Consider the following 23,145-nt stretch of genomic DNA (forward strand, 5'->3'; position numbering starts at 1 on the left):
TCTGATCTGAGGCCAAGAGTCTGTTGGATGAGCCACAGTTCTTGAATCAGAGGTAGAGTTGTCATGGTGGCACCATGACCAGTGAGCCATTGCTGTGCTGGGCAGATTTTTCACCTTTCTGAACCTCTACTTTTCCATCTGTGGAATGGGAATTGTGATCCTCTGGGCCGGCTTCATTGGGTTATGGAAGCCTAGTAAGTGTTCAGCCAGAGTGTCAGCACTCAATCACTATTCATTGTGGTCTTTGCTGACTGCCTGAGGAGCGTAAGAATCCACTTAAAGAACAAAGTAGGGACCATGGCCCCAAACCCAGGGGCAAAAACAAGACTATTTGGGTTGCAGTGAGTTCAACATCCAATCCTATCACAATTGTCCCAGGAAAATCCCATCCATCCACTTATCCCACAGCAGAACATCTCTCAGCGCTCCCTTTTATCTTACTTAACACTCCCATACCTGAAAAGATGGGGTAACCCATCTCTGGGGACACCCTCCCAAAGGATCTCATGGTTGACAGACTTGCCTAGCAGGGGAGGAAAATGAACCAGCCCACAATTAGAGTCTCCTGGATCGTCAGGCTAAAAGGGGAAACCGCACTGACCTAGAGAGAATGCCTTGATTAGGTGTCACCAGAGATAGGGGTGATTAAACTCGGGTCCCTGCTGTGACAATTCAGACACATTGTCCTTCGCTCAGGCGAGCCTCACCTTACTAAGGGCTGCTGAGCAAATCACTGGCCTTGGGATTACAGATGAGAGCCCAGATGGGTTTCAACTGGGTAGAAGAACTTGGCAGACTGGGGAGACTGCACATACAGCCTGGCCAGTCCATGGTTAGTTATTTACTCCAGGACCCTGGTTTGTTCACTGAGGATGGTTTTACTCCCTGGGTGACATTTGGCAATATCTAGCGACATTTCCTCACCGTCGAAATTGAAGGGCATTACTGGTATCAATAGGTAGAATTCAAGGATGCAGATAAACCCTCTACCAATGCCCAGATAACAGAATTTTCTCACTCCCCCCCCCCCCCGCCGCCACTGTCATTTGTGCTGTTACAACTTCTCCATGACTCCCAGTCAGAAAAAGGACATCTTTAAGCCCCAACTTCCCAATCAATCACATCGAACAGGTTACCAGAAAAGTTAGTGGGCAGCCAGATAAACTCGGTTTGGCAAGAAAAGAATTCAAGCAAGACACAAACAGAAATAACAGTAATAGGAAAGTTTATTAGGAAAAAAATAATGGCAGCTGGGTGCCAGTGGCTCACACCTGTAATTCTAGCTACCCAACAGGCTAAGGTATGATGATTGAGGTTCAAAGCCAGCCTGGGCAGAAAAGAGTGTTAGACCCTTACCTCCCATTAACCCAGTGAAAAAGCTAAGAGATAACTGCCAGGCTAGGCTTAGAGTTCAAACCCCAGTCCTGGCACAGAGAAAGGGTGGGGGAGAAAGGAGAGAAAAGAAGGAAGGAAGAGAGGAAGAAAGGAGGGAGAAAGAAAGGAAAAAAGAAAGAAACGGGAAGGAAGGAAGAGGAAAAAAGGAAAGAGGAAAAAAAGGAACAGAATATGACAGAGAAAGAGCATCAGGCACAGACATGCCCCAGGGAAGACATCATTTCTACCCTTCTCTTTCATCTTGGCACTCTACCTCCTAACAGAGCTTGGCTTTGCGTTAAACAGTAAGAACTGGAGGAGCCGGGCACTGGTGGCTCAGACCTGTAATCCTAGCTATTCGGGGAGCTGAGATCTGAGGATTGTGGTTCAAAGCCAGCCTAAGCAGGAAAGTCTGTGAGACTATCTCCAATGAACTATTCAGAAAAAGTGGGAAGTGGTGCTGTGGCTCAAGTGGTAGAGGGCTAGAAATAGGGCTTAAGGTGTGGTTTAATGGTAGAACTCCAACTTAACCAACTCAATACCCTGAGTTCAAACCCTAGCACTAAGCCACTGGTCTCCACCTCGTGATCACCGAAGACAAGAAATTGGCAAGCTGAAACCTGTATGTTTTTCTTTAAAAAATATTATCAGGACATTGGTTGGTGGCTCATGCCTGTAACCCTAGCTATGGCTTGTCATTCAAAGTCAGACTGGACAGACATATCTGTGAGAGTCTTAATCTCCACCTAACCAGCATAAAGTCACCATAAAGAAGTGGAGCTGTGGCTCAAGTGGTATATAATGCCAGTCTTGAGTAGAAAAGCCCTGTGAAAGCATAAGATCCTGAGTTCATGCTCAGATAATAGATTCTTAAAGAATAGCATCATCACCAGATCACCAGGATATTGATACAACTCGCTGATCTTATTCAGGTTTCAGTGACAGGTGTGTGTGTGTGTGTGTGTGTGTGTGTGTGTGTGTGTGTGTGTGTGTGTGTGTGTGTGTGTGTGTGTGTGTGTGTGTGTGTGTGTGTGTGTGTGTGTGTGTGTGTGTGTGTGTGTGTGTGTGTGTGTGTGTGTCTCTAGGTTCCTTTTACCTACCACCACAGTAGAGCTACTGATCCCATGGTCTGGATGTACCATCATTTGTTGAAACATTCATCCATTGAAGAATATCTGGGTTGATTCCAGTTTGGGACTAGGAGAAACGAAAGCTACTATGAACATTTGTTTACAGGGTTTTGTGTGAACATAAGTTTTCACTTTTCTGGGATAAATGCCTAGGAATACGATGGTTAGGTCATATGGTAATCACTTGTTTCATTTTCTAAGACACTGCCAAACTGGTTTCCGAGTAGCTGAACTGCTTTAGGTTCCCACGCACAATGTGTGAGGGACCCGGTTTCCCCTTCCTCTCCAGCATCTGATGTCACGAGTTTCTATTTTAGCCATCCTGATAGGTGCATGGGCGCATCTCATGGTGTTTCTATTTTCTTTCATTTTCCTTCCTTCCTTCCTTCCTTCCTTCCTTCCTTCCTTCCTTCCTTCCTTCTTTCTTTCCTTCCTTCCCTCCCTCTCTCCCTTCCTTCTTTCCTCCCTCTCTGACTCTCTCTGTGTGTCTTTCTCTGTCTCTCTCGCTCTCACTTTTTTTTTTTTTTAAATTTCTTTCTGTGTGTATCAGTCCTGAGGCTTGAATCCAGGGCCTGGGTACTGTCCCTTAGATTTATCACTCAAGGTTAGTGCTCTGCCCCTTGAGATATAGCTCCACTTCTGGCTCTTTGCTGGTTAATTGGAGATAAGTCTCACAGATTTTCCTGCCTGAGCTGGCTTTGAACTGCGATCCTCAGCTCTCAGCCTCCTGAGTAGCTAGATGACAGGCATGAGCTACCACACTGGCACCCAGCTCATCTCCATTTTTAATTTGCTTTTGTCTAACAAATGGGTAGAGACAGTGACCATCTTTTCTTGTGTTTATTTTCTGTCTGAGGATCCTCTTTTTTTTTTTTTTTTTTTTTTTACTTTTTGCAGACAAAGTTTTATTGGAACACATTCATACCTATTTATTGATGTATCTTCCTGATCTTTTACAACAGCAGAGTTGGATACCTGTAACAGATGATATGGCCTGCAAGCTTTAATATTTACTATCATCCTTTACTGAAGGGTGAGTTGGCAAGAGTTTGGAGACTAAGGAAGGACTACCTGAGAACAGTAGGCTACAGATGTGGCCTAGCATCCCATCCGATTTTTGTTGTTGGTGGTGGTTGTATAGCTTGAACTCAGGGCCTGGGCACTGTCCTTGAGATTTTCTGCTTTGAAACACACCTCCACTTCCAGTTTTCTGTTGGTAAATTGGAGATAAGAGTCTCACAGGGCTGGGAAGGTGGCTCAGTGGTAGAGTGCTTGCCTTGCATGCATGAGGTCCTGGGCTGGATTCCTCAGCACCACATAACCAAAAAGAGAAAAAAAGCCGGAAGTGGTGCTGTGGCTCAAGTGGTAGAGTGCTAGCCTTGAGCTGAAGAGCTGAGGGACAGCACCCAGGCCCAGTGTTCAGGTCCCACAACTGGACCCCCCCCCAATAAAAAACAACAAAAAAGAGTCTCACAGATTTTCCTGTCCAGGCTGACTTTGAGCCACAATCCTCAGATCTCAGCCTCCTGAGTAGCTAGGATGACAGGAGTGAGCCACCAGCACCTTGGTGGCTCCTGTGATGAATGGACATTAAGACTCAGGATGCTGGCAGGTTTTCAAAGAACTCAGGTGCATTATAGCCGTTCCTGACCCTGTCCTTTTAACAACCCCTATGATATCCATAAAGGGCCTTGAAGAAATTTTGAGTGGCTACAGGTACTTTGCTGCTATTCAGCACCTACAGAAATCCCAAGTTACTGGTGAAAATGTTTGATTTTCTATTTTTCTTTCCATTTGTGTGTCACCTATAATTAGAATTCCAAAGTGCTCAGCACACCCAAGTGCCCCCAGTGATTTTTTTCTTTTAAACAAGAAAGAAGACTCATCTCTTCAGCTGATTGCAAAGTGAAATAAATCAGAATTCTTGCCTGTAATGGCATTTCCTTTTTAGAGCAATGAATTCATCTTTCTCTCTCCTGCTTTCTCTCTCTCTCTCTCTGTATGTATGTGAATGAGGTGAGAGTATCTTTATTACATGTAGCCTTAGCAACAACACAAATATTTACCAAGCATCTACTGAATATAGAAATGGATCCCTGAACACCTATTCTTTGAGCCCCATCATTAATCCATCCATCCATTGTCCAGCTGTCTATTCGTCCATCTGCCCATCCATCCATCTCTCCATCCATCCACCAACTCATCCATCCATCCATCCATCCATCTATCCATCCAATCAACAAAGACTTATTGAGCACATCCTAGAAGCCAGGCTCTGTGTGAGGAACTGGGAATACAAAGATGAACAAAATATGGCTTCCCCCCTCACCGAGTGAGTGTTTTAGTAGAGGAGACACACAAAGAAATGAATAATAGATAACGGTTGTGGGGCCTGAACTCTGGGCCTGGGCACTGTCCCTCAGCTCTTCATCTCAAGGCTAGCGCTCTACCACTTGAGCCACAGCGCCACTTCCGGCTTTTTTTTGCTTATGTGGTGCTGAGGAATCAAACCCAGGGCCTCATGCATGCAAGGCAAGCAATCTACCATTGAGCCATCTTCCCAGCCCTAGATAACATTATCTACCCATTGAAGTCTCTTCTATTTCCATGACAGAGAATGTTGTGTGTGGATGCATAACTTAGATGGAGAGGTCAGGGGTGGCCTGTCAGAAGACTTCACGTTTGAGCTGAGAGCAGAAGAGAGGAAGGGCACAGACTCAATGAGGAGAGACACAGGAAAAGTGGTTTAGAGACAGAGAAGTAGGAACAAAGCCCCCCTTCTTTTTTGGTCGGTTGTGGGGCTTGAACTCTGGGCTGGGCGCTGTCCCTGCACTCTTCATCTCAAGGCGAGTGCTCTATCACTTGAGCCACAGTGCCACTTATGGTTTTTTAATGGTTTATTGGAGATAAGGGTCTCTCGGACTTTCCTGCCCAGGCTGGCTTTGAACTGTGATCCTCAGATCTCAGCCTCCTGAGTAGCTAGGATTACAGGCATGGGCCATTGGTGCCCAGGGGCATTATTCTCTCATTTCTTTCATTTTTTAAAAATGACACATGGTAATGACACAATTATGTGAAAATTCAATACATACATACAATGTGTAATGAGTAAATCAGGGTGGGCAATTAATACTTCTTTTCAACTCATTTTTTTCCCAGGACTGGGGCTTGAACTCAGGTCCTGGGGTGCCTTACTTTTTGTACTCAAGGCTGGCACTCTACCACTTATGCCACAGCTCTACTTCTGGCTTTTTGGTGACTAGTTGGAGATAAAAGTCTCTGGAACTTGCCTCTCCATCCTAGCTTTGAACAGTGATTTTCAGAACTCAGGCTCCTAAATAGCTAGGATTACAGGTACATTCTTTTTTACCTTGCTGTCCCTAGACTTGTAGTTCCTTCTGGAAATCTCTCCTGATCTTCCATAGCTACCTGAGTTCATAGTTTATATACAGCTCCTTAGGGAGGCCTTCTACTTCTCGGCTGCCACAATCACTTTTTACCTCCCACAGATTTAAACTTTTGTATTCATTTTGTATTCATTTGCTCCCCTCTCACTTACATGTAAAATTTATTTTTTGCAGTCTTAAATCCTAAACTCTCAATGCTTGGATTATAGTAGTCGATCGATGCAAGTTTGTTGAATGAAGAAAAATTACTCAACCTCAACGTTCATCAATACATGGACTATGGTAAATGTAACAGGCTATCTCACAGCAATAAACAGGAATTTAAAAAGCTAAAAACTAAGGTTTGAGAGGCTGGGGAAGGAGAGGGCAGAGCGAGGGGGCGTGGCCCGGGAGGGGCTGAGACCGGGCGGCGCGAGGGGGCGTGGCCCGGGAGGGGCTGCGACCAGGCAGCGCGAGGGGGCGTGGCCCGGGAGGGGCTGCGACCAGGCAGCGCGAGGGGGCGTGGCCCGGGAGGGGCGGCGACCTGGCAGCGCGAGGGGGCGTGGCCCGGGAGAAGCTGCGACCTGGCAGCGCGAGGGGGCGTGGCCCGAGGGGCTGCGACGGGGCGAGGGGGGGGCAGCACGACGGGGCGTGGTAGTGGGCGTGGCCTCCCTTCCGGAACCTAGAGACGGCTTCCGGCCGCGGCGGACACTTCCTGCGGAGGGACCGTCCCGTGGCACCTGGCGGGGTTGAGGAGGACACGCAGGCCCGGGAGCGACGACGATGGACGACCACAGTCTGGAAGAGTTCCGTCGGCGCTGGCAGGAGGAGCTGGCGCAGGCGCAGGCGCTGAGGAGGCGGCGGCGGCCCGAAGCTGCTGAGCGGCGTCCGCGGCGGCCTGAGGTGGACCCCGGGCGCGGCGAGCAGGCCTCAGGGTATCTGGCCCTGGCCCAGGGTCTCCTGGAGGGCGCAGGGCGGCCCCCGGCGACGAGAATCAGCCGGGGGGACAGGCAGGACGCGGCCAGCCGTTCCCGCTCCCCTCCGGTTCGCGAAGCCCCGGCGGGCGGGGAGCAGCTGGTGGACCAGCTCATCCGGGACCTGGTGAGTGGCCGCCGCCGCCTGCTGAGGCCTGGCCCTCTCCCCCCATCCTCCCCTCCGCCTTTGGGGCGAACCCGCCCATGAGTGGGAAAGTTAACTTTCTCTGTGGGTTGTGTGTGTGTGCGCGCGCGCGCGCGTGTGCACGCACGTGTGAATACCCCTGGAAGCAGTTTCTCAACCTGAGGTTCTTTGACACCTCCCCCCTCCCAGGTTTAGCCAAGTCTGCGCGCATTTTGGGGGTGTTGCGACGCAGGCTTGTGAGTAACCAGGCATTCAGTGAGTAGAGGGATGTTCGCGAAGATTCTCCAGTGCCGCACAGGACAGACCGTCAATAAGGAGATGGAGAAATCCTGCTCCAGACAAAAATGGACTTCGGAAAGGACGCCCCAGGAAACGAAGAGGAAAGAATTAAATTTCACTTTTCTGTGTAGATTTGTTTGTGTTTAATTTTCCTAACTCTGTATGTGTTAAAAAAATTAAAATAGGGGAAAAAAAAGAGGAGGAAGAATCCGTTGGGTAACGATCCTTATGATAGAGGCTTTCATCTTTTGGGGCTTGGATGGAAGCTGGAGGCCCTGTCCCCAAATTGGGGGAGTTAATATCACCTTATTCCCATCCATGGCTCCCAGATAAAGAATTGGGACATGACAGTAGGCTTTCATGATTTTGCATAAGCGCAAAGAAAATGTCCAGAATAAATCTTTGAGAGAAAGTTAGAGAAATTTGTCTCAGGGAATAATGGCTAATTGTATGCAATTTGTAGGGTTTGGGATTTGTTTATTTATGCATACCAGTTGTGTGGCTTGAACTCAGGGCCTGGGTACTGTCCTGAGCCTCTTTGTGCTCAAGAATAGCACTCTACCACTTGAGCCACAGTGCCACATCCAGCTTTTTTGAGTAGTTTACTGGCGATAAAAGTCTTGCAGGGACTTTTCTGCTCTGGCTGGCTTTGACACTCCATCCTCAGAGCTCAGCCTCCTGAGTAGCTAGGATTACAGGCATGAGCCACAGGTGCCTGGCTATTTTATTTTTTATGTGGTACTGGGATTTGAACTCAGGACCACACACTTTCTGGGCTGTATGCTGGCCCTCTACCATTTGAGTCATAACCCTCCAGCTTCTCTTTAAATGTGTGTGTGTGTGCATGTGTGCAGTGCATGTGAGTGCCCACCCACCAGTATTGGGGCCTGAATGCAGAGCACTGTCCATTAATTTTTTTCATTCAAGGCTGACACTCCACCACAGGAGCCATAGCTTCACATCTGGATTTTTTTTTTTTTTTTTTTGAGGTTAGAGATGAGTCTCAGAGACTTAGCATGGAATCACTGTTCTTAGATCTCAGCTTCCTGACTAGCAAGTATTACAGACATGAGTACCACCACCCAGCTTCCAACCTGGCATTTTGCTGGTTATTCTGGAGATAGAGATTTGGGGATTTTTCTTCTGAGCTGGCTTTGAACTATGATCCTCCAGATCTCAGCTTCTGAGTAGTTAGTATTACTGAAGTTGAATCATAGGTGGCCAGCCTAAACCAACTTTCTGAGTTTCTGGCCTTGTATTGTGACTTGATTCTAGTTTAACAATCCAGTGAGTTAGGTTTTATTAGCTCCTTACAAAGAAGATATTTTCTGTGATTTGCTCAGGAATACCCTGATGAGGGGATTAGAATTCTTTTTTTTTCTTTTTAGTAGTACTGGGGTTTGAATTCAGGGCTTTTTGCTTGCTAAGCAGGTGTTCTGTTGAACCTTGCTCTGATCATTTTGAGATAGTGTTTTGCTTTTTTTTTTTTTTTTCTTTTAGTGCACAGTTGGCATGTAACCTCCTTATTTTATGCTTTCCATTTTAGCTGGTACAACAGGTGTATACCACCATGTCCAGTTGCTTCCTTGAAATGGAGTATGTTGAATTGTTGTTGGTGATGTTGTTGTTCTTAACCAGGACTAAAACTTTCATCTTGATCCCAGCCTCCCAAGTAGCTAGCTAGAAGTACAATCTTCCTGATCTCCATCTCCTGAATAGTTGTAATTACAGTTATGAGCCACCTTGCCTAGGTAGACTCATGTGTTTTGAACTCTTAATTTCACCAGGTGAATCTTGAGTTGGCCTTACTTGAGGTCTTGCTGAAAAATACAGAACTGCTGAGACAGTTGCCAGGGGAGGGGGATTCCAAGCCTGATGAATGACTTAGTCAGGGTAGTCTGAGATAAGTTCTCTATTGTGTACCTTACTCTGGGCCTTAAATCCTGATTTGCAAGGCCCTGAGGGAACATAGTGGAGTAAGTCATATGACCTAAAAAAAAAAAAGAAGGGTCCTGCTTGTGCGAGGAGCTAGGAGTCACAGAATCTGTTTTTATTTGTGGTTAGGGAAAGCCCACCTCCTCTCCTGGGGGTCCTTGAGAGCCACCACATCAGTGATGGCAAGGGTCTACCAGGAGCAGCAACCATCTTCCGGCATCTCCACTTTTAAAAATGTTTATCCTTCATCAGTCATACTGCTGTAAACAAAGCAATAATAATTCACTATTTGCTCACTTGCTGTCGCCTTGGTGCAATCTTAAGGGCTCAGAGGCATTATCTACAGTTTTCCCAGCAACCTTCCCTAGTGGTCATTTTCCACTCCTCTTGATAGCTGAGCATTGGGAAAGTAGTGGTCATTTTCCACTCCTCTTGATAGCTGAGCATTGGGAAAGTAGCTTGGTTTTGAAGGCACTGTTAACAAACCTACCCAGTACCTTTCATCTGAGCAGTGATGGTAATGTTTATTGATAAACATCACAAGGGTCAGACAGGTGACACAAATGAGTGAAGTAGGGTAAGTGTTACATGTCCTTTCTGTCCTAGCTCATCATCTAGTGGTTTGTGGGGCAACTTTTCCAGATTCATCGTGTTTTCTGTTTTGTTTTTAAACTTGTGCTTGAATACGGGCCTCATACTCTTTTTTTTTTTTTTTTTTTGTTGGTCATGGGGCTTGAACTCTGGGCCTGAGCGCTGTCCCTCAGCTCTTCAGCTCAAGGTGAGCGCTCTACCACTTGAGCTATAGCACCACTTCCGGTTTTCTGGTGGTTTATTGGAGATAAGAGTCTCACAGTCTTTCCTGCCTGGGCTGGTTTTGAACCATGATCCTCAGATCTCAGCCTCCTAAGTAGCTAGGATTACAGGGGTGAACCACCAGTGCCCGGCCAGGGCTAGAGCCATACTGCTACTTTTTGCTGGTTAATTGGAGATAAGAGTCTCAGATTTGTCTGCTGGCTCAGGCTTGAACATGATCCTGAGATCTTCACCTCCTGAGTAGTTAGGATTACAGGCATGAGCCACCAGTGTCTGTCTGTCTGTGAATTTCTGTGCATAGCATTATGAGATTCATCTCCAGGAAATACATTGCATTGTATTTATTCATACTGCTATTGATGGATGTTACTGATAGCCAGGTTGTAGGTAGACAGTTTGCAGCTACTGGGAGCACTTTTGCTGTGAGAGTTTCTTTTAATTTAATCAAGACTGGGATTCAAACTCTTGATCTGACACTTTTGCTCACTCTACCACTTGAGCCAAGCCTCCAACCCCTGCTGTGAGCATTTCACAGATTTTTTTTTTCTGGTCCTAGGGCTTGAACCCTGGGCCTTGAGCTCCTTTTGCTTAAGCTTAGAGCTCTACCACTTGAGCCACAGCTCTACTTCCAGCTTTATCTGTGATTAATTGGAGATAAGAGTCTGACAGACTTTCCTTCCTGCTTAGGCTGGTTTTGAACTTCAATCCTCTTATCTCAGCTTCCTGTGTAGCTAGGATTATGGACACATTATGCACCTGGCTATTTCACACATCTTTTGAGCCGTATGCATATTTTTTTTCCCTGGGGCATTCACCCAGAAGTAGAGTTGCTGTGTCAAAGATGATACAGATGGCAGGCTTGGTCGACTGTTTTCCAAGGTGCTTGTTGTACTGGCCTCTCACTTTTGATGGTAATTTGAGAATGTGGAGTGTAGCATTTCACTTTCTTTACCATAAATAAAATGATACCCCGCTGAGATGATGTAAGACATGTGAATTGGCAGGAACTGGGTAAGAGGCTAGTGACAAGCTGGGAAGTACATGTGTGGTTGGGCTGTCCACAGCTGCTGCTGGTTGCCATGTAGTAGTGTGGTCATCCTGTTGAAAGTTCCTTAGACTTTTTTTTCTTAGTGGTTTTGTTTGTTGTTTTTTGTTTTGTCTTCATGCTTCAAGCACTACTACTTAGGCCATGACCCTCAATCTTCTTGCTGTAGATATTTTTTAGTTTACTTTTCAGAGTTGAGTTGCCTTTTGGTGGGCAGCTGAACAACATGCCCAACTGGCAGCTGGTGGGGTAAGGCCAGAGCTTTGGTCAGGAAGCACAGCTGACAATGCAGACCTACAGCTGCCTCTTCCTGGGCTTGGTCTGAAGAGGCTTTTAATGGCAGCACTAGAAGCTCCTTGCTCACATGGGAGAGGCGAGTACCTAAACTGGCACTTTCTATCTCCTCTTTTATCACCCTCTCCCTAAACCCAGGCTCCTTGGAGATGGTAGAGCCCCTGAATTTTTTTAATACGATACTTGTTCCTGTTTTTATTGTTTTGGTGAATTGAATCTAAGCAGCAAAGCAGCTAGTGCCCAATTTAAAGTGGCCTAAAAAAGGTCAAGCCAGATGTGTCGCACTATGTAACTGAGCATTCTGGGGGCTGCTGCTTGTTCTGGGCACCTCCTCTGAGCCCTACTTCACTTAATTGACTGTGGTCACTGCAGTCAGTCCCCTCATGGGAATAACATGGCTACTGTCAATTGTAGCCTTTCTGTCACGTTAGCAGCACCAGGGAAAAGAGCACAGCCTCTGTACTCTGTTCTGTGCAGCTCAAGTCCTGAGCCTGAGAACTTCCAGGTCTAGACTGGGTCCTCTGGCCAGTTTTAAACCTAATACTGATTGAGACTCTCCAGATTTGTATCCAGCCCACGCCTGTTCATCAGTTTATGGAGCTGGGGAATCATCAGAAAATTGGATGGACAGTCTGTCTTGAGACAGCCTCTTAAAAAAAGAAACTAACAACAACAACCAAAACAAAACTAAAACTAAAAGAATGACATGAAGGCAGGATAGCCCCGCTTATGAGTCTGAACTATGGAGTTAGCAGAGCCTAGTTCAGGCTCGGGTATGTGGCTGACTAGTTCACTCCTGGTGATGTGAGCTCATGCAGTGGCTTAGCTGAATGACTTTGCTTCCTCCCAGCTCTCCTTTGTTTATGTTAACCTCCCCCATTCCTCCAGTGTACATTTCTCTCCTACATTAGACAGTTCTTATTGCCAGGGCTACTCACTTTTCATGTTGCTGCTGCCTGAGTGCACCTGGAGGTGATCTGTGGATATATACTAGGAAGCTCATCATGCAGTTTATTTAGTCTTTGCTGCATGTTCTGCTGCTTGAAGCATGCATGCATTTCGTGGTGCTCCTAAGTGCCAGACACTGTCCTAGGCTTTAAGGGTACGACAGTGAACAAGACAGAACAAAGCATGTTCCTTTGTCATGGGAAAGAGGGAGCCAGTGGGAAGACAAACAATTGCCAGACAGGCAGTGCTCTGGAAGAAAGAGCAAATGGAGGGCATCATGGAGGGAGGGCAGCGGTATTAAGCAATGCTCTCCTACAAGGCCTTTCTGGGAAGGTCCCATTTCATGGAAGACCTAGGGGAAGGGAGGGAGCAAGCTTGCAAATGGGGAAGGATGGAGGGGAGGAAAAGGTATGTGGCCAGGCCTAGTGGCCTGTAGTAACACTTTTGCAAGGTCACACAGTCCTTGCACTTGCTTTAATGCTAGTGTTGTCTTAAAATTCTTGATTATTTCCAACCAAGAGAGCCCACATTTTTGTTTCACACTATGCCCCTTAAATTAAGTAGCCAATGCTCATGTGGGATTACTTGGAGGAATATTTTTGTTTGTTTGTTTGAACTAGGATGTTGCTGTATAGCTCAAGCTAGCCTTGGATCCACTATGTATCTCAGGCTGGCCTTGAACACTGAACTGTTAATCCTCTAATCTCAGCCTCCCAAAGACTGGGATTATAGGTGCTGCTGTTTTGTACTGCTTGTTTTATTTTTTAGAGGGCTGTTCTGGGATTAAATGCAGGGCTTCACACTTAACTAGGCTGGTACTCTACTACTTGAGCCACATCTTCAGCTTTACGTTTTGCTGGTTATTCTATAGATTTTTCAGGGGCTTTTCTGCCTGGGCTGACTTCAGACTGTGACCCTTCAGAATCCAGATCCCTGAGTAGCTAGGATTGCATGCAGGAGACACTAATACTAGGCTTGTTTGGATTTTTTTTTTTTTTTGTGGGGATGGGTTCTGGTCCTGAACACAAGGCCTGGGCACTATTTCTAAGCTTCTTTTGCTCAAGGGTAGAGTGCTACCACCTGAGCCACAGCATTATCCATCGATCTCAGCCTCCTGATTAGGTAGGATTTACAAGCGTGAGCCACTGGTACCTGGCTTTGGATTTTTGACCAAACAAATCTATACCTATGTGTACTACTGCTCTGTGACACGAAGCTTCTGATGGGGACCTGCTCTTCCTCTTCCCTTCTGACTTTGGTGTGTCCTACAGCTGTGATCTCAGTCTAGACGAAAAAGAGTCTGGAAAGCTTTACAAGGCCTTTCTTGACTGCCACATGCAGCCTCTTGGGATTCCCACAGCCTGCCTCACTTGTTTTTTTTGTGGGCATTTTCTTTACTCTATGCCAGAGTTTCCAAGGTAATAAGGCTAGTTGGTAATGAATGAGAATGAATCTCAAGGTTTGAAGCCTCTACTTGTATTTATTTTTTATTTTTAAGAAGGATTCGTCCAGGTGCTGGTAGATCACGTTCCTATAATCCTAGCTACTGGGGAGGCTGAGATATGAGGATCATGGTTCAAAGCCAGCCCAGGTAGGAATATCTGTGAGATTCTTAGCTCTAATTAAGCATCAAAAAAGCTGAAAGTGGGAACTGTAGTTTAAGTGGTAGAGGGCTAGCCTTGAGCACAAAAGCTGCGAGTTCGAGCCCCAGGACCAGCACAAAAACAAAAAGCAAAAAAAGATCATTCAAATTGTGTAGGACACTGGGCTAGTGCAGTCATGTCACAGGTGTCTGAAGTTAAGGAATAATTATTGAATACCTTTGTTCTTCCTCATAGCCAGGCATGGGGATTAGGTTCAACGTTAAGAGATAAATGGGCTTTTTGTGGACTGCTCCAGAGCTTAACCTCTCTTCATAGCATTGTTTCTTTGGAGACATGATTTCCAAGTTCTAAATAGCTGCCTTCCTAATGAACTGTGGAATGCCTTAGGGGACTATCTATACTGCCTCTTGTAGTCTCCGGTATTTATTCTGTTTTATACAGGATGACTTATCTCTGCAAAAGATTTAGCTCCTTAAATGTAGAGGCTATTTCTTATACATTTGCTGACAGCATTTCCCCTCCCCCAGCACTGGGAATGGCCTGACTTCAGATAGTGTTTTGAACCTGTTATCTTATTTTAAAAATGAATGGCATGCTTACTGTAGAAATAGGAGACTGAGAAGCCTGGAGAGGATAGAAGCACCCCCACCCTCCCAGCCTCAGCTCAGGTCCCCCGGGTTTACATGTGGTATACTTGCAACCTTCCTCTTGTCCTTGTGTGTGTAGGATACTCGTTTTCAGAAAAACTGGGAGCTTATTTTGAGAGTATTGCACTCCTTGTCTCCCCAGCCAGTTCATTGTCTTCTTGAAGACACAGGTGAAAGCAGAGCCCATCGATGGTTCTGATGGAGATAGTGTGCTGCTCTGCTCGGCTTTTGTGCTTGGTCAGCTGAGATAACTAGGGCCTGGAGAAGCACTGTCTTCTTCATCTCAAGAAGGAGGAGAAATCTTGCTGCAGATTCTCTTACCTGACTCGTCTGGTTTCTCAGAGCACCACTGAGAGCCTTTAGCCTTGCTGGGCCTGGAGATAGACGTAGGGAACAAAACCCTTAAGTCAGTTTCTTCACTTTGTACTGATTTGGCTCGGAGTAATTATCCCTTCTTCTGTTAAACAAAGAAGACAGATTAAATTTCTAACAGTGAGGCACAAGCCCAATCCATTTACAGAATTAGGCTTACATTAGCACATAGGAGTGCAAATCTGCCTCCCTGGGGACAGATCTCTTTGCAATTTCACTCAGCATTCTTGGAGTAAGTCCAGTGGACTTTGGGAAAATTTAGTATTCGCTGACCTTAAATTAACAAAGTAACATGACCCCTTTGTGTGTTTTCTATCTGCCCACAGTTTAGGGTTGTGGTTCTCAATTTTAATGTGGATTTTAATGTGTGAGAGGAGCCCTTGAGGCAGAGATGCTAAAGACCTGCCTTGGGGGTGGACATTTAAGAAGTCCAAGGACTTGGGTCACCAAGAAAGGGTAGAGAACTAGACTTTGAGCTAGTGTCAAAGCATTTATCTCAGTGATATATCCTTTTCTTAGGGTGGTTACACAGTATCTGCTGACAGATAAAGAAGGTCAGATGTGTTTGGCTTAGTGGCTGAGATGGTGAGGTGCCAGGCCTGGGTTTTGGCCTGTGCTGCACCCTAGGGATGGATAATAGAAGTCAGGCAGGCAGGCAGAGAGGTAGGCAGGTACACGTGCAGGTAGGCAGGTAGGTACACATGGGTGTGCACACACAGGCACAGAGTTGAGCTGAGCTGGAGGCACTGGCCACCTCAAGGAGGATGGGGAATAGCCTGTTACCAGAAGGGTGACTTTTCTTCCTCAGAGTAAACCAGAGATGATGTCTTGTGGATTGCAAGTCATATCAAGTCTAGAACACAGTTCAGTGCATCCTAGGAGGGACCTTCTGTGTTTTGTTTTGCTTCTGTTTTTGTTTTTGCCAGTCCTGGGCTTGAACTCAGGGCCTGGACACTGTCCTTGAGCTTCTTTTGCCTAAGGGTAGCACTCGACCACTCGAGCCACATCACCACTTTGGGCTTTTTCTGTGTATGTGGTGCTGAGGAATCAAACCTAGGGCTTCATGCATGCTAGGTGAGCACTCTACCACTGAGCTACCTTCCCAGCCTGCGAGGGACCTTATGAGGAAAGTTGATCCTAGCCGGGCGCTGGTGGCTCACGCCTGTAATCCTAGCTACTCAGGAGGCTGAGATCTGAGGATCGCGGTTCAAAGCCAGCCCGGGCAGGAGAGACCGTGAGACTCCTATCTCCAATAAACCACCAGAAAACCGGAAGTGGCGCTGTAGCTCAAGTGGTAGAGCGCTCGCCTTGAGCTGAAGAGCTGAGGGACAGTGCCCAGGCCCAGAGTTCAAGTCCCACTACCGACAAAAAAAAAAAAAAAAAAAAAAAAAAAAGAAAGTTGATCCTGGTGAGTGCCTAAAGGAGGCTGCAGTATGAGTGTGGACCCTCCCTGCTTTGGTCATATGAGGAGAATAACATTTATCTAGTTCCTTTACCAAGTGGGGGAAGTCGGCCTTTCTACTTTACCTTGGTGACAGTCATCCAAAAGAGCAGGTAGGACAGTGTCCAGGGCACCATTGGTAGTCTCTCCCTCCTGTGTGTGCTGTCCCTAGTCTGCAAGGCATCCTCCAGTGTGCCTGTGCTGGCTGCAGGAAGCCAGCCTGTTGTGGGAGGAGACCAGGCCTGACATCAGATCAGTTGCTTCCCTTTGTTTTTCTAGTGCCTTCCAGTTACCCTTGCAGATCTTTTCCTGTTTTGTTTATTTTTGGTTTTTTTTTCTGTATGGCTAACATCACTGTCCTGATGTAACATTTTGTTCCTTCTGTGACTACAGAGCCCTGTCTCAGTTTTTTCCCCTAGAGAGCCTTTTTGACCCTCATGCCTCACCTTACTGTTTTTGCAGTTGAACACTGTATTTTCTTCAGATTCTCTGTTAGCCCTGAGACTCCTAAATGAGCAGAAACCCAATTCCAAAACAGTCCTTCCCCTGAGTCTTGCTTGGAAGAGCCCAAGTCAGTGCTCACACTCTTCACAATGCTGAGACTCTTCTGACTGAGACTGTAGCCTCAAAATGCATACAGCTCTTATAAACTATTATTTGAGTAGTGAATTAACAATTTGCTGCAACAACAAGTCTCTGATGTCAGCCAGAGCTTATTAAAAGTGAATTTTATTCAGCTAGTTCTATCGGGAAAAAGAGCAAGCTTTCTCTCACTTGGCAGAAGTGTAACCACTGACCTTTGGCGGGCGGGCCAGGGAGCAGGCAGAGGGGCACACGTTCACAGTTGGCCATTTGCTGTGCACACTTGTGTTCCTTTGTGCTACTGGATTGGCATGGCAGCTTTCTCTGTCCACTGAAGCCTGTTACCTCATCTCTGATTGCTTCCCAGAGGTGAGGGAGCGCAAGTTCTGTTTCTGTGCACTGATGAATGTCACTGGAGAAGAATGGCTTTGTTTTTGTTTTTGTTTGTTTTTTTGCCAGTCCTGGGGCTTGAACTCAGGGTTTGGGCACTGTCCCTGAGCTTTGTTTGCTCAAGGCTAGTACTCTTAACACTTGAGCCACAGCGCCACGTCCGGCTTTTTCTGTGTATGTGGTACTGAGGAATCGAACCTAGGGCTTTGTGCATGCTAGGCAAACACTCATCACTAAGCCACCTTCCAAGCCCAAGAATGGCTTTGTTTTGAACTGCCTCATGCAGCCCCTAGAGCATCTGAAAAGAAAGCACAGGGAAAGGAGAGTGGCATTCACCCTCCAGATCAGTGGCTACCTATTTACTTCGTGGCACATCACTGCCCTCTTCTTTCCCCATGAAAACAAACAAACCCTTTAGTGACACAGGCCAACATCTCTCCAGCCCTGGGGTGGAGGCCCACCCCTGAGGGGTGGCCCCCAGGTCTCCAGGCTCACTTTCCTGGTTACCTGTGAAAGGAGAGGCTTTTCACAGACCTCTGCCCCAGGAAGTACCCTGGGGTGTTTGCTACTCCTTCACTGTGTGGGAAATGGTCTGGTGGAGCTCACAGGTGAATAAAAGGAGAGTGAGTCAGAGAATTGAGAGAGGCTGGCAAGTTCACCAAGTAGAGAATGCTCCCTCCTAGGGGTCAGCCCTTTCTTGTCACCACCGGAGAGTAGCACTTGTGATTTAAAGGACCTGAAAGGAGTTGTTTTCATATCTAGGAATTGTCAGCTGATTACTCTTTTTTTTCTCCTCAGAATGAAATGGATGATGTGCCCTTCTTTGATATCCAACTGCCTTATGAATTGGCAATCAATATATTTCAGTATCTGGACAGGAAAGAGCTGGGAAGGTGTGCACAGGTAAGCTGTTATTACAGATTTTCCTAAGTGTGACTAAAGCATAGGAAGCTCCCAGGTAACATTCATTGTATAGAATTAGACTTTGCATAACAACTTCACAGAAAGAAAGAGGGAGGAAGCAGGAAGGGAGGGAAGGAGGACAGAAGGGAAGAAGGAAGGAAAGGAAGGAAGGTAGGGAGAAAAGGGAAGGAAGGTGGGTGGGTGGGCTGACCTTAAAGATTCTGCTCTACATCACCTCTTAGTCTTTGTCTGACTCAAGAGCTCACTCAGCTGGCCACCGGTGGCTCACACCTGTAATCCTAGCTACTCAGGAGACTGTGATCTGATGATCATGGTTCAAAGCCAGCCCAGGCAGGAAAGTTCATGAGACTCTTTATCTCCAGATAACCACCAGAAAACCAGAAGTGGTGCTGTGGCTCAAGTGGTAGAGTGCTCGCCTTGAGCTGAAGAGCTGAGGGACAGTGCCCAGGCCCAGAAAGAGTTCAAGCCCCATGACCGATTAAAAAAAAAACAAAAAACAAAAACGCTCTCTCCTCCTTGCACCCTAAGTGATGGCTGACGGTCCTGGGCAGACAACATGCTCACAGTCCTCTGTGCAAACATGTTAAGGTGGCAGCTGAGGCTCAGCCCAAGGGCAGCATGGCGAAGTCATGTTTTAGGTAGGTAGTTCAGAATATCCCTTTAACACCAGCATTGCACACACTGAGGTGTGTGAGAACTGAGATCCACCAAGGGACTTGCAGAGCAGTGTCATGAGTCTCGTGTCACTGTCTCATATCACCATGTCATGCTGGCTCTGGGGTGGGTGCCCATGGCTTGAGAGCTGGGAGAATGCATCTGGGCTCTACTTTTGTGTGCAGGCCTGGGGTTCCTGAGCCACATATGGAAGTCCAGGAGGGCTGCACAGGGCCGCTAATCTCATTTCTGACTCTAGTGGCTTTGGCCACAATTAGGGAAGACAAGGGTCTGTGCCATTTTTAAAAAATTAATTTTACTTTTCCAGTTGACAAAAATTACATCATTTTATTGTGTACAATGTGATGTTTTGAAGTATGTATACATTGTAGACTGACTGTATGTATTATCTCAGATTTTCTTGTGTCAAGAACACTTAAATCTCTTCAAGTATATGGCTCATTATTATTCATCCCAGACACTGTGTTGTATGCTAGATCTCTGCACTTACTCCTCATTGCTGACATTTTGTATTCTTCATTAGTATCTTCCTGACTACCAGCACCGCCCAGCCAACCACCCTTCTCTCTCTGCCTCTGGTAGTTCAGCCTTTTAAGATTCCACACGTAAGTGAGATCATGTGGAAATTGTGTTTTTGTACTTATTTCACAGAATACATTGCCTCCTTGCCTCATTGTCACAAATAGCAGTATTTACTTCTTTATTCAGGCTTAATAGAATTCCATTATGTGCGTATACCAACAATCCAGTCTTCTGCTGGGTTATATAGCAGTCTCTATTTTTCAGTGATAGTTTTATTTTTAATGTTACGTGAACTCTTACAGCTTTCCATAATGACTTCACTAACAGGTATTGCTACCAACAGTGCTTGAGAGTTCCCTTTCTCCACATCCACTCTGTCACTCTCTCCTCTCTGATAGTAGCCATTCTAACAGGTGTGAGGTGGTACCTCATTGTGGTTCAACTTTGCATTTCTCTGATGACTAGTGATGTTGAGTACTTTCTCATGTACCTGTTGCCCAGGTACATGTGGGCCTGGCTTCTTTTGAGATATTAAGTCTACTCAAGTCCTTTGCTCATTTTTTTACTCAGGTTATTCTCTTGCCATTGATTGCTTGTGTATTCTGGATGTTAAACCCTTATCAGATGTTTGGGTTGAAAATATTTTCTCCCATATTATAGGTTGTCTCTTTATTGTCTTGGCTATTTCCTTTGTTGTTTAGAAGTATCCTATTTGCTTGCTTGGGTAGCTCTCTATTATTTTAGCCCTGCTCTCTCTCTCTCTCTCTCTCTCTCTCTCTCTCTCTCTCTCTCTCTCTCTCTCTCTCTCTCTCTCTCTCTCTCTCTCTCTCTCTCTCTCTCTCTCTCTCTCTCTCTCTCTCTCTCTCTCTCTCTCTCTCTCTGTGTGTGTGTGTGTGTGTGTGTGTAGCTCAGGGCCTTTGCTCTCAGTCTTCTTGCTCATAGCTGGTGCTCTACTACTTGAGCCAGGCCTCCAGTCTGGCAGTTTTGGTGATTAATTGGAGGTAGACTCTAAGACTGCTTCCATGATGGCTTTAAGCCATGATCATCCTCTGGGTCTCAGCATCCTGAATAGCTAGGATTACAGATGTGAGGCACCAATGCCAGGTTTGTCTGTTTCTGTTGTTGTTGACTTTTGTGGTAACAGCCAAAAAGTCATTGCCTAGACCAGTACCATGGAATTATCTTCTATGTTCCCTTCTAGCAGCTTTACCCTTTTCACATCTCACTTTTAGTACTTCTGTCTAGTTTGAACGGAGACTGTCTTTTCCCCATTGTATGTCCTTGGCCTCTTTGTTGAAAAGCAATTGTCTGTAATTGCATGGGTTTATTTCTGGATTCTATTCAGTTTCATTGGTCTCTCTCTATATATATATTTTATGCCAGCACCATACTGATTTGATTACTGTAGCTTTGTAGTGTATTTTAAAATGAGGAAATATGAGGCTTCCAGTAGATTTTTCCCCCTGAGGCAGGGTGGCTGCTGTGTAGGCAAGACTGGCCTTCAGCTGATGGTCCCCTTGGCTCAGTCTCAGATTCTTATGATTATGAAATTTCAGGTTTGTGCCATTTCACTTGACACTAGAATTGCTTTTATTTTTCAAGATTGCTTCGTCTAATTGTCCAAAAAGAGATGTACTTATTACCTGACTTATGTAATTGTAAGTTCTTTGTACATCACCTTTATAATAATCATACATTTTTTAAAAGATTGCTTTTACCTCGTGTGTGTGTGTGTGTGTGTGTGTGTGTGTGTGTGTGTGTGTGTGTGTGTGTGTGTGTGTGTGTGTGTGTGTGTGTGAAGTCTGAGGGAAGCTAGGAGGAGGGCACAGAATCAGAGGGAAATGGGAAAAAATACAACAGAGGGGTCCATCAGCTGCACTGGACATTGATGAGAACAAACTAAGCAACTCAAGGGCAGCGATGGGAGGGAGGGAATGAGAGGTAAAGAGGGAACAGCTAACACTAAGCAAAAGGAAAGAAATGTACATATCATTCAACCTAGAAGAAATAGTTGAATTGTCAAAGCTGATAGAATTCACGAACTTCATAGACCAAGATAATGACAATTTGCTTTGTGAAGGTTAAAATGTGTTTGTGACTTTAACTAAGTATCACTAGCCTACAATACTGTGAAATTTATGTAATGACCTAATCTCAATAAAAATTATATAAAAAAGATTGCGTTGTCTGTTCAGGTCTTTTGTGGTTGAGTACTTCTCCTCCTGTCCCCTTCCTTCCCCTCCCCTCCCCTGCAGTGTTAGATATTGAACCCAGGCCTTTGCACACGCTAGGCAAATGCTGTACACTGAACCATACCTCCAGCCCTTTTTTTTTCTCTTTCTGTGAAAAAAAAAAGTCTTGAGAATTTTGGTGAGGATTGTGTGGCATTTGTTGGATGTTTGGGATGGGGACCGTCTCCCAGCACAGCACTCGTTCAGGTCCTGTATATGGATCATCTTCCCATGAATCTATGTCTGCCTCGGTTTTAGTACCAGGGTCTTTGGCAGTTAGCCTGTTGACCTATAACCTCCTTGGTAGAACTGATTCCTATTTTACTTTTTTGTAGCTATCAAGAATGGGAATTTTTCTTTCTTTGGATAGTTCATTGCAAAGTCAGTAGTTTTTGTATGTTGATGTTTTTTGTATCCTCTACCTTTATTGAATTTGTTTATTCTAACAGCTTTTAGAGTCTTCAGGCTTTCCTTTTATGTCATTTGCAGACAGGGACAATATAATGCCTTTTGGTTTGGATATCTTTTTTTTTTTGGGTCCGGTCATTGGGGCCTGAACTCTGGGCCTGGGCACTGTCCCTCAGCTCTTCAGCTCAAGGCTAGCACTCTACCACTTGAGCCACAGCGCCACTTACGGCTTTTTTCTCATCTGGGGCTAAGGAATCAAACCCAGGGCCTCGAGCATGCAAGGCAAGTGCTCTACCACTGAGCCACCTTCCCAGCCCCTGGATATCTTTACTTTTTTTTTTTTTTTTGGTCGGTCGTGAGGCTTGAACTCTGGGCCTGGGCGTTGTCCCTCAGCTCTTCAGCTCAAGGCGAGCGCTCTACCACTTGAGCTACAGCGCCACTTCCGGTTTTCTGGTGGTTTATTGGAGATAGGAGTCTCACAGTCTCTCCTGCCCGGGCTGGCTTTGAACCGCGATCCTCAGATCTCAGCCTCCTGAGTAGCTAGGATTACAGGCGTGAGCCACCAGCGCCCGGCTTGGATATCTTTACTTTTTGAGACATGATCTCATGTAGACCAGGTTGGCCTTGAACTTGAGATTCTCCTACCTCCTCAACTCGAAGGTATAGAGATTTCAGATGTGTGCCACTATACCACCACCTTCTCCTTCTCCTTCCTCTCCTCTTCTTCCTCTCCTCTTCCTCCCCCTCCTCCCTCTTCCTCTTCCTCTTCCCTTTTTCCTTCCTTCCTTCCTTCCTTCCTTCCTTCCTTCCTTCCTTCCTTCCTTCCTTCCTTTCTTTCTTTCTTTCTTTCTTTCTTTCTTTCTTTCTTTCTTTCTTTCTTTCTTTCTTTCTTTCTTTCTTTCTTTCTTTCTTTCTTTCTTTCTTTCTTTCTTCTTCTTTTGCCAAGTTACTCAACAAGGACTTCCCATATTAGGTTGAATAAATGGTGAGTATGAACATCCTTGTTCCTAATCTTAGAGGAAAAGC

The 23,145-nt window shown here is 45.9% G+C and overlaps 1 protein-coding gene across 3 annotated transcripts in view; it reads left to right on the forward strand.

Moving 5' to 3' along the window:
* Positions 1–6,585: 6,585 nt before the first annotated feature.
* LOC138822176 (F-box/WD repeat-containing protein 8-like) overlaps positions 6,586–23,145 on the forward strand; it is an 86,350-nt gene continuing 69,790 nt past the window's right edge. For all 3 annotated transcript variants that reach the window (XM_070014738.1, XM_070014736.1, XM_070014737.1), the window contains exons 1-2: positions 6,586–6,991; positions 18,158–18,262. In XM_070014738.1, the coding sequence (XP_069870839.1) occupies positions 6,674–6,991; positions 18,158–18,262 (423 nt within the window). In that variant the 5' untranslated portion in view covers positions 6,586–6,673. The remainder of the gene's footprint in view (positions 6,992–18,157; positions 18,263–23,145) is intronic.

Source organism: Dipodomys merriami, unplaced genomic scaffold, assembly GCF_024711535.1.
Source record: "Dipodomys merriami isolate MVZ:Mamm:240054 unplaced genomic scaffold, mDipMer1.0.p SCAF_995, whole genome shotgun sequence".
Lineage (NCBI taxonomy): Eukaryota > Metazoa > Chordata > Mammalia > Rodentia > Heteromyidae > Dipodomys > Dipodomys merriami.